Below are 12503 nucleotides of genomic sequence, written 5' to 3' on the forward strand. Positions count from 1 at the left end.
TGTATTTAAAGTTTATACAAGTGGAGTAGTGGACAAACATTTTGCGGGGTAATCCGTAGCACTCCATACAAAATACCTGACTCTATCACTGTTTAATTATAACTATATATGTAATATTTTGCTATCGACGTAACTTCACTTTTTTAGAATATAATACGTGATTATTCAGTGAGTGATAACTCGTCAAATACTATAAAAAGAGTATGTTATAATTGTGTAGACGAAAATATTGTATATTAGTATCGCCGGTGCAATGCGTATCGTTGATTTCTTTTTTTTATATTATTTTTCGCAAAAAAAACGTAATTTAAAAACTGGGCTCACTTAAATCTACTGATTCGTTTCAGAAAGGTATGTGTTATTATTTATTTTTAATAAGCACTTGAAATATAAACAAAAGTGTGTAATTTTTTTTTTTTTTTGAAGGCCTAACAAAATATTTTTAATTTTTTGATGTATAAGTGCATATTTGATGATTTTTTAGCGCCTAAAAGTTTTTACTCTATTCATGATATTTTTAATATCAAAAAGACAAATAAACAGTTATAAACATTTATAACAAAGATAATAAAATAATAAACATGAAATAGCTTAAGACATTAATTATTTTTTGCAAACATTAGTAACGATATTTTTAATAATGTTGTTGATGAAAACATATGACCAAATATACTTAATGATATAGGCTGGCAGACAATCTCCATTTGTAATTGTTCTTTGTATAAAATTATATATTATAATTAAATTCAAATTCAACACACCAATAATAGTGACCCACTCGACACATTTAATGTACATCAGAATTGTACCTACTTGCCTTACTTTTTAGTACTTTATTTTACTGTTTAGAACTGTTAAACTATTTAAATAATATCTTAAATTGAATAATATTTTTAGGATTTATTACCAATCAAGATAATCATAAACGTGATGGCTCCAGGTGCATTGGAACAGAAACAAATGATTTACTCGTCGACTAAATCGCAGTTAAGTTTGACGTTAAATAAAAACGATGTTCACGGAATTCAACTTCCGAAGATGCTGTCATCACTCATCAAGTAATCTTATGATGTATATATTAAGTATTTATCAGACGACATATCTGTTTTATGATAGACTATTTTAATAACTTTGCACATATTATATTATTGGTTTTAGTATACACAAATCGATTATTTTCCCTTGATAAAAACTCACTGGGATATCAAGAGTGACAACTACATCTTTAAGAAAAATTTCAACGATCTGAATCTGATGCAGGAAGCTATGCTGCTAGAAAATGTAATAAACATTTTTTTGTTGGTGGAGAGTCTGAATTTGGAAAATCCTGATTATGTGATCAAAAATAGCCTGAACAATATCAAGCACGTAATACACATATTTAGGCGTCAAGAGAAGAGGACGACTAGAGAATCAAAATTTATTACTGGTAATATTATGTGCGAATATGTATTTTAATCTCCATTTTGAATTTCGCTCTCAACATACGATTAATGGATAACATTTAAAAGCAATAAAAAAAATCATAATATGAATATTCAATATCTAAATCAGCACTGTATAAGGCTAATCACACGAGTTAAATTTAAATTTCAAATCACTCAATATTATATGCATATATGTACATAAAATATTGATATACTACTGTAATATTAGATTCTGAGAGGGACAATGAATTTACACCGATTTTACAATGATCAATAATGTTTGATATTTTTTTATTTTTATGTCCGTTATCGCTATTTAGGTTAGTAAAAATTATTCGATTTCAAAATTTCTGGTGATTTTTGACATTAAATCAGATTTAGCTTATTACTTTAGGCCCTAAGTTTAGGTGGTAAAATGTAAAAAGTTTTCAGTATGACCGCGAATAAAAATTGTTATTTGTATTCGACAATATAAATTTTGATTTTTTTGAAGTTACTTAAAAACGAATTGTCATAGTTACCTGATACATGGTTTTCATCAAATTTCAATATTTTGATTTCTATAAATTACAGAAGTTTTAAAATTTTTGACTATTTTTGAGCTATTTATAGATATGAAACTTTCAATTTTTTTAGTTTTTTTTTTTGGAGGAAAAATTATTTGCTTGGTCAATATATTAGTAAATTTAATATAAGATCTCACGTACATTTTGTTCTTTTATCTATATTTTAAAAAATTATATTGGAATTTGAAATTGTTTACAAAATTCGTCAAAATCATAAAAATTCACAAATTACAAGTATTTTATAGCAAAGTATTTATAAAATCTTCAATTTTTATAACTAAGGTATAAAAATTTAATGCAATGTTTTCCAAAAGTAGTTCATACTGGAACTAAAAAAATGTACAAACGCTATTATTGATAATCCAAGTTTTAAATTATTAAAAGAATATTGTAAAGTTATTATTTGATTATAATTAACTTGTTATAATTTAAAACTTTATTCGTCGGAATTTCAAACTTTTACGTGTATTATGAATTTAACTATATGCAATGATTTTTTCAAAATATGTAGATTAATCTTAAGATATTACCTATTTGTTCTAAGAAGCTATTCAACCTATTCATACTATTTTACGGTGAGGTGGTATTGACTTAAAAGTTATTAAGAATAATATAATATGGTCTAAATATATTATCTATATTATTATTGTAGTAAGTATTTAATAAATACTAATTATATAATAAATGCAATGTTTTCGGAAACAATTAAATCAACTTACCGTATACTAATAGTAATATACAGGCTCGGGAGTTAAAGCATTTGCTTATTTTTATGAATTGACTTAAATTGTAGCAAAGTGCTATGGAAGTGTATGTCATGTTGCAACACGTTCAATTATGAAATTTGAAAGTGCTTTTTTTGCTTTTTTTCAACAATTTTTTTAATAGATGCTTATTTCCAGTTTTTCTGATTATTTTTACTTTTTTGACCAGTTTTTCTACTTTTTATAATTTTTTCAGAAAATCCATCGGAAATCTATAAACAATAAGGCAAAATGTCTCGAAAGTGAAGTTTGATTTTTTTTATGATATAAAAATGTATTTCTTTTTTTCTTTTTTAGTTAGAAACTTTTCTTAATTATTTTTTTTCAATATTTTTTGTAATATTTAATTATATTATTATTAGCATAGTTACAAATTATATCTAGTTGTCTAGTACCTTACTTTATCATGTAAAATGAAGGTTTTTTAAATGGATATTTGAGTGCTTATAGTGATGTTTTGAAGCACTGTTTTAAGCGCTTATTTTACTGATTTTATGTGCTATATGTCCCGAGCCTTGGTAATATAAATTACTATAATAGCTATATCTAATAATGTATTATGAAGTATACATGGTGATATAAGCCGACAGATTATTATCGCTCATAATCGTTTTTGTATACAACGATGTATCATTAAATCAAAATGTAATACATCCATTGATTATAGCCCACTGGATTTATTATACAGCAGTTTTTTTTTTATCTTTCATCTATTCAAGTAATAAATGTATTGAAATAAATCGTGATGTTTACTTAGGTTTACTTGAACAATTATTTGTACACAGTGAAAATATGTGTATGGATGTAATCGAGTGTGGTGGTCTAGAGATAATTCTCGAAGAATGCCGTAGCCGAGATACCACGACTCTGCAAAATTGTGCACGTGCACTGGCAAACTTATCGCTGTTTGGCGGTGCCAAGATTCACAAGTTGATGATCCATCATCACGCACATACCTGGCTGTTTACGTTGGCGTTCAACGCGGACGATAACGTCAAGTATTATGCTCTACTGACTGCGGCTGTTTTAGCAACTGACAAGGATATTAAAGCGGCTATGGACAACTGTGATACCCTGAATTTAATCGATCCTTTCATCGCCACACATTTTACGGCGGATTTCGACAGAATTGATAGGATGATTGGCCGATGCCAAGGTGAAGACTGTCGTTGGCTGCAACGGCTCGTCCCAGTTTTGAGCTGCGACCGTCGTGAGGCACACACTTTGGCAGCGTTCCATTTCAGCATAAAAGCGGGTTCCCAAAGTCAGAGTCTCCGTAGCAGAACCGCTGAAACTTTCAGGACAATCGGCGCCATTGTACCACTGAAAAATTTGGCGGGTTCCCTCAATAATGTCACTTCTGAGTTAGCGGCAAAAGCGTTGTGGTGGATCGGTGAACAAGTGCCGCGATCACTCAGCCAGGAAGTACCACGGTGGACAGTCAATGATGTCCTCCAGTGGGCCAAGAGTGTTGGATTTGAAGAATGTGCAGAAAGCTTAGCGGAAAACCAGATAAATGGCGATTTATTGTTGAAGTTGACCGAGAAATGCTTGAAAATAAATATCGGATTGTACAACGGAATTATGCGAAAAAGGTTCGTCTAGGGATTTTAAAATCTTACGTACAGTAAAAACGCTTTTAACCATATTTTTATAACCTTAAAAACAAATAGCACATCCAATTTAACAGTTTAATGTAATTTGGGGTTAAAATTTTTTTAAAACTGAATTGCTTTTAGGTAAGCGTTTGGAAATTTCATTGCGTACAATGTGCGATAAATCAATAAAATGACTTATCGTATTTTTTCAATCAGTTTTAAGCTATTAAAATATATTATATTATTTTGTCATTATTAATTCTAGATTTACGAGGGAATTACACAAATTAAAACAATTAGCTGATTATAGCTGTAAAGACCCGACCAATTTAAACTCGTTTTTGCAATCAATTGGGCCAGAATTTTCCGTCTATACGTATTCTATGTTGAATGCTGGAATTGACCATGATTCTATTAGGTTAGATATTTTAGAGTATCTAATGAATACAATTATCACTTTATTTTTATATTTTTATATATTAATACACGATGGATAATGTTTTAGTTCTTTAACGGATGATCGCCTCGCATACGAATGTGGAATCGAAAACAGCATTCATCGTAGCATTATACTAAACTCTATAAAAGGTGAACGTTGACAAATTGACCGCATAATTAATAAATCTTAAATTTACTTTAGGTAAGTGAAAATAATAACCAATATTTCTTCATAATGTAAAATGTAAAAATGTATGCTTTATGATACATACACATTTTCTCGAATCTTGATTGATTTAAAATATTATAACAAATATAGTATGTAAAATATATTATGCTAAGTTACAAATAATTATGTAAATCCACAACTCATGTTCCAATGAAATATGTTATTTGGATTATTGAATTGAATAATAAAAAAAGTTATGAAGCTCTGAAAGTTTTTTTATTACCAAAAAACTGACAACTTTATTTTTTTCAACGTAATAAGTAATTATAATAACATTATATAAAAATATATCAATAATGTAGACGTAAAGAGAGATTCCGGTTTATTGATTAAACCCTCCAAAATATAATTTATTTTATTTAATGATAAATACACGACACTAATATTTTAAGAGAGTTCAATACGAGAACCTTTTGAGAAACGCTTTAAGGTTCTAAAAAAATGTTGTCAGAAGACTAATATATTAAATAAAAAAGGTTATCAAGTCTTTAAGCAAAACTAAGATACGATAATATATAAGTATTAATAGAAATTAATATTTTAGGGATAATGTATCTAAGTGATGTAAATTTTACTTATGAAGTCTATCAACATACACAAAAACTGTTAACGTGATAAATATAGAGATTAAAATCACATGTAATTTATGGGTAGTAGTGATAGTCGGTATGATAATATATAATATATGTTGAGCAAACTAGGATGCCAAAAACATTTATAGTATAATTTAATAAATAAAAATTAAAAATGTATTATTATTTATTAGTATTGGCTGGTCATTGGTCACCATGATCTAAATCTTAGAATATAAATTCAACATGTCAGAATAAAACAATTTTCGTAATAAATAAATAATATAACATAATAATTTGATCGTATGTATTATATATTATATGTCCTCTTAAGATAAATTGATTCGGCGATCGTGATGGGGCTAATACAGATCTATTTGGTTTACCCAAATGTTTATTTAAGGCAAAGGGAGCCTATGCTGAATTTAGCATAAATAGAAATACGATTTTGCAACTATGTACCTATCATTAATTGTCAAGGCCTTATTATTATTCAAAATGACGTTTTTAATACTCATAATAAAATTAATAAGCTAATGGTATGTCGTAGACATCGAAAGTTCACGCACTTTTATAGATATACGACGACTAATATATTATATCTATGACATGGTGAGTAGGCACGACTGTACAAAAAGGAGTGAATAGTCCACTCACGGCTTTTTTTTTGTCGACGATTTATCGTATGTAACGTGATCTCTCGTCCCATCTTGTGGAGTATTCGAACATGGTGGAGAGTAGATCTGTGACGCTGTTATATTCCGTAGTGGCGTAGAGGTGGTTGAAGATTGGTGGACGGGTCGTTACAGTATTTAACATTTATACATTTTACTTGCAACTTTTACGAATTGCTTCAATCCAACATTTTAATATTAATTGTGATATTTAAATAATATTTTCAACAACATAATTTATTAAGATACCTAAATAGGTATAGTAGGCACACACGTATTTGACTTGAGCAAAATATTAAAGCCGTACGCCCGCGTTTGAAGAGATAACAAATAACAAAAATTAAGAATACAAAACAAAGTCTAATCTATAGGTAGCCAAATTATAATAAGACGTATTTTTTGTATACTGAATATTTATTTGTTGTGTTATTGTGAGTATTTAAAAAATTAAAAAAGGAATTTGTTCAATCCACATTTAATGCGTAAGAACTTGACATTAACATTCAAATTTTTGTATAAAGTAATACGTATAAGTTCGTGTTAAAAAAAAAAAATAATTTGTTTTTTTAGACTTTTTTTTTAATTTTATAAATGTTTAAATAAAACTTTCAGAAGGTATACATACATTTTGTTTTATGTGTGTAATGAATTAATTCAATAAAATATAAAATTAGAATTAATAAGAATAAAAACAAAAAAAAAAAATAAGAAAATATTTAAGTAAGACCAATAACAACAAGAAGTTCTACATTAATAATTTGGCTGTATTAAACTGCAAAAAAAAAAAAAATCAACATTATACAATCTGCGACAAAACCGATAAGATAAATTAAACAAACTGGTGCAATTGATATTATATATATGTCGTAGGCCATATGGAAAATTAGTTTTTTTGTTAAAAAAAACTAGGCTCTTTGCAATGTGCAGTGGGGTAGCCCGTTTGCGAACTACTTAATATTTTTCCAAGCTGTTTTCAGGCTCATTGCATACAGACTAACAGCAGTTAGGCCTTTTAAGAAGTACGATCATTTTATGGTAAAAACTATTTTAATTATTTTATTTTAAGGTTATTGATAATTACACAGTACAATATACAGCTATTTAACATAAATAATGTAAAATGTAACATTATTATTCATTACTTATTACTTATTCATTTTGTACAGTTGTTGACTATTTGACTAGTTCTTTGATTGTTATCATATTATATTGATGTGTAAAATTTATTATAAATGTTATTACATTCAATTACTATTATATAAAATTCTATTTTTGTATAAACTTTTGTAAGATGTCATCTCTACTAGCGCAGCAAATACTAAGCCATCCTGTTGTAGAAATTTTAACACATTCTTTCATAAAACTTCAAATCATGAAAAATATGATTATCAAAATATAGATTATGTAAGAGTAAGTGAATATTAATGTCATACTCATAGTAGGGTTAATAGGGATTTATATTGTTATCATCGCATTTATTGCAGTATTATTCAGTCATAATTAATAATCATATTTGAATTTTAAAACGTCAATACTTGACTAAGTATTTCCTACACATAGTAAGTTATAATAATTTTTAGGATACTATTATTATAATATTTCCATTACTAAAATATTGAAATAGTTACAGATTTTAATTTATTATAGATTTATTTATTGATTTACTTGCATAGGTAATATTTTATAAGACTGTTCTTTTCAAAGTCGTTACACATTTCTCACAACATCCGTCCAAATAATAATAATACATTTTTTTTTGTTGTTGTTAGTAATATATAATAAAACTAGTAATTCAATAGTCAATAACTGCACAAAATTAATAAGTAATATATAATGAATAATAATGTTACATAGGTATATTGTACCTACTGTGTTATTATCAATAACTCTAAAAATAAAATGATTAAAATAGTTTTTACCATAAAATGATTGTAGTTCATAAAAGGCCTAACTTCTGTTAGTCTGTATGCAATGAGTCTGAAAAACCGCAGGCTGTTTGGAAAAATAATAAGTAGTTCGCAAACGAGCAACCCCATTGCAAAGAGCCTAGATTTTTTTGCAAAAAAAACTTATTTTCCATATGGCCTATGACATATATAATAGATATATGTAGATACTATGTACATACCGATACGAATGATATGATAACAGATATACTATATAGGTTTATACATGCATCCTATGTGTTATTATTATTATATCGTTTAATTAATAAGTTATGTTAGATACGAATTTTTAAGAAAAATCCAAATTTATTTTTAAATATTAACGCAATAAACTAAATATTGACTACTTCACAAGTGAAAGATTATCGCAAGTGGTAATTCTACTTAGTACCTACATAATCTGTCGTTTAATATGGAACAAAACGATAAACAATTAATAATTTTGAACAATTTTAAATTTAAATATAATTCGAAAATAAGTAGTTATTCAACATGAATTACTCTAAGAAAACATGCAGAGCCAAATTTTGGTCTTAAACAACAAAAATATTACTCTACGAGAAAAATAGTTTTTGGTACATAACCATGATTCAGATTCTACAATTAAACGTTAAGCCGTAAGTAATAATATAAAACTAAAAAAAAAGGGTGGGCAAGTGGGTATCGCTCTGTTATATAGTACAGGTGAAGAGTAGGGTCGCTATAATGGATATGTTAAATTTGTATGCAATGACAGTTATCATTGTATACAAAAAGCGATTCTGAGCGGAGTTAATTTGTCAGTCTAGGATAATAATTAGTAGGATATATTATATTATTACCTATATTTGATTTGTAATATATCATTATTTTACGCGATTTCGTAAAATGTTAAATTTCATACACTTATAAATTTTTTTCTATATTGACGTTAGAATTTTTTTTTAAAGTTATTTGAAGAAAAACTTATGGATAACCTTGTATTGAGTTTTTTTAACTTTATGTATAAATTACAAAAATTTTACGAATTTTCTTCAAAAATTCTTGCAAATTTTCGCGATTTTGATATGTTTTATAAACATTTGAACTTTAAATGTTTATAGACAAAAATTGTCACTAACGATTTTTGATTTTTTTTACTATAAGAACAACTTATAATAAAACTTCTATTAAATTTTTAGGATTTATTGGATATCCAAATTTTTTTTCGACATTTCAAAGAAAACTTGGAAAAATCTAAAATTTCAATTGTCTATAAATAACTTTAAAAAAGTAGAAAATTGAATCGTAAATATATAACGCTAATATAAACATTTGGTGAAAATTTCAAGTATTAATAGTTATTTGTTTTTGAGTTACAGCAAAATAAAAAAAGATCGTTTTGTCAAAAACTGCTTATGCGTAAGAATTCCCGTTTATCCGTTATTTTTTTAGGATTCCTGACGCTTTTGAAAACTACTGGACATTTTTACTTTTGACAACCCTAAAGTACCAACTAGATGAATTTTTATTTTCAAAGAGGGGCTAAAGTAAAAAATCAAAGTATTATTTCTACTCCAAAACATAAAGAAAGGCACAAAAAAAAAACATGCATCATTGTATAATTAATACATTCTCCGCTTCATTCAGAATCTAAAACAATAAACGTTTATGTGTTATTGTATCGGTATGTACATACTACATAGTATCTTCTATATAATAAATTATCGTAGTTTGTGTAATGTATCTTATTGGTTTTGTCACAGATTGTATAATGTTTGCCGCTGTTACATATTGACTTATAGAAAAGGTGTAATTTTTTCGCTGTTTACTATCTCCCAATAATTTTTATCACTCTTACTAGGGTAAAACACACGGAATTTAAAATCAATACAGTTGAGTATATAGAGATGGAAAATCTACATAGAAAAAAAATAAGAATTCGCACTTAACACCCTCTACAATATAACTCTAATTAATAGTTGGTCTATCATATTAATACAAATACTAAAATTTTATAACAGAGCGCACCAGGTCATTTTACAAGGACATAATATACGCAGCTATATTATATTAGCCGCAAACACGTCTAATACTGAGTTAAATGACAAAGCAGTTTGAACAACAGTTCTTAAAACACAATACTTTCATACATAATGGAATTTAAATTAAGTAATAAAAAATATAGTACCTAATTCATTAATCACGTTTTTTGTTCGTTTAAGAATAGTTGCACTGATACCATAATCAACGACAATAGAAAAATGAGATTTGAAAAATGGCACAAAAATAAATTTACACATAAATAAATAAATAAATAAATCTGTAGTTAAAATCTAAAGAATAACTGAATGATGATATAATTTTTCCAATGAGAATCAACGATTCTGATATGTTGATTCTTAAAAATAATTTCACGACATCAGCAAACATCAAATATTGTTTTTCCAGTGATGAACGAATGCATTATTTCCAGAAACTGACACAATGGTTAAACATAATAATTAATAACTGAAGAACTATACGTTTATAATATGGCCACAATACGATTGAGATCGTTCGACCTTTTTTAGCATACGATTGAGAACGCTCAAAATGGAACAATGAATAACCACTGATCCAAAAAAACAGTACTATTGAGAACGAATTATATGCAACGTTCATTGCTGAATTATTCAAATCAAAATTAAATTAAATAATTAAACATTAAACAAAAGAACTCGTAAATTATGAAAAACTTAAGCAAAATCTCATGTCAAATTTCATTGTCAATATATACATATACCTACCTAGAATAGGTACAGAAATTTAAAAATGAGTTATATTTTAATTTTTCGTTATAGATTTCCCAGATACATAAAATATAATGGTGGGTGCGTGGAATAAAACTGTCAGTCAAAAGTGCGATGGAAACTTTCTGCGGCATTAGTAATCCTGAAAATGAAAATGAAGCATAATACATTTTCTGAAATGTTAATTAATGTACAAATTTACCTAGGATGTCGATATGATTCATTTGCTCATAAAACTGGAGGACATAAATAATCTGGTTAAACATATTATGTTTTTAAAATATAATCAACAAAAATCTATGACCATATAATAAGTTTGGACATAACGCTGTATAAAACCATATTCTACACCTGAATGATGCTGAAAAATATTTTCAACCAATTACCAAATGCACTATGTGATTGGATTTTCAGATGGCAAAGTTTGGAACGTTGCGTGGAATTAAAAAAACTGAACGTTCTCAATTATAATAGTAAAAAAGGATCTAAAAAAGGTATCCGCTATAATACCCGTTCACAATCCTATTTCTGCCTCGCGATCCACTGTTTGAGAAACGCTGATATAGGCTAATCTACCAGAAAAAGTACAGTATTCTACAAAGTATTTTAGTTGTGTTTTTGTGGAAATAAGTACTTACCTATTTGACTAATTACTCTCTATTTGTTCTTGAAATTAATTAACTGTTAACGTTTCAAGGATTATTAGCTTATTTCAGCGTTCTTATGCTTTTATCATATTGCGTTTTTAGTTATGATCTAAGTTTATTATCATAAAATATAAAATTATGATATAAAATATTTGCATTCATTTCTTTTAATAGTTTTGACTAAATCCTTTTTTTTGTTGACAATTGATTCATGACAATTTTTCCAAATAAGTAATTAACTATTTCTAAAAAAAACATGTTTTCAAAGATAATTTAATTTTTTTACTTTATCAGTGAATTATGATTTTACTATTGTTATTAAGCAAATGGTAATTGTTATTATTGTACGATCGTCACGCTCACTTAATAATATGAAATAATTTGTATGCAATGAAATACTTATATGGATATTACTCGACTTATTGTTCTTATAATCGTAACTATAATGATTTTTAATAGAGTAAGAATAAAATACTTTTTCCGAATGATTTTATTAATGCATAATATTGGCTACTCTATAAAAATATATGATGAAAATATTTAATATATTATAATACTCATTATTAATTTTAAGTTATTATTATATTTGTATTTATATGCGTTAAGAATTTTGGAATTGTACAAGAATTTAAAGAATTCTAACATTTTTCAACGAATATGCTCTCCGAATATTTTTTATTGACAGTGGCAAATTATTGTCCAACAACCAAATATTACGTAAATATTATTACTGTGGAAAATAGTTAACATATATACGACATGACGAAAGTTAATGAGATAATATGTTCAGAATTTGTAATATTAACAATAATAAGCTTTTCATTTACCACACATTTTTTTACTCTTTATTTTTTGTGATTAATAGTCATTAAACAATTTTTTGTTGAAGTAT

General features: G+C 26.9%; 1 protein-coding gene across 2 annotated transcripts; it reads left to right on the forward strand.

The window, feature by feature from the left end:
• Window positions 1–235: 235 nt before the first annotated feature.
• Window positions 236–5161, forward strand: LOC113553360 (sterile alpha and TIR motif-containing protein 1-like). Of its 2 annotated transcripts, none has more exons than XM_026956662.1 (6): window positions 236–351; window positions 898–1071; window positions 1159–1429; window positions 3515–4352; window positions 4621–4773; window positions 4861–5161. In XM_026956662.1, exons 3-6 carry the CDS (start codon window positions 1255–1257, stop codon window positions 4952–4954), a joined length of 1260 nt encoding a protein of 419 aa, XP_026812463.1. In that variant the 5' UTR covers window positions 236–351; window positions 898–1071; window positions 1159–1254; the 3' UTR covers window positions 4955–5161. The 2 variants fall into 2 exon arrangements, with proteins under 2 accessions (XP_026812463.1, XP_026812462.1); XM_026956661.1 differs by having other exon boundaries at window positions 898–1058.
• The last annotated feature ends 7342 nt before the right edge of the window (window positions 5162–12503 follow it).

Source organism: Rhopalosiphum maidis, chromosome 2 (assembly GCF_003676215.2).
Source record: "Rhopalosiphum maidis isolate BTI-1 chromosome 2, ASM367621v3, whole genome shotgun sequence".
Lineage (NCBI taxonomy): Eukaryota > Metazoa > Arthropoda > Insecta > Hemiptera > Aphididae > Rhopalosiphum > Rhopalosiphum maidis.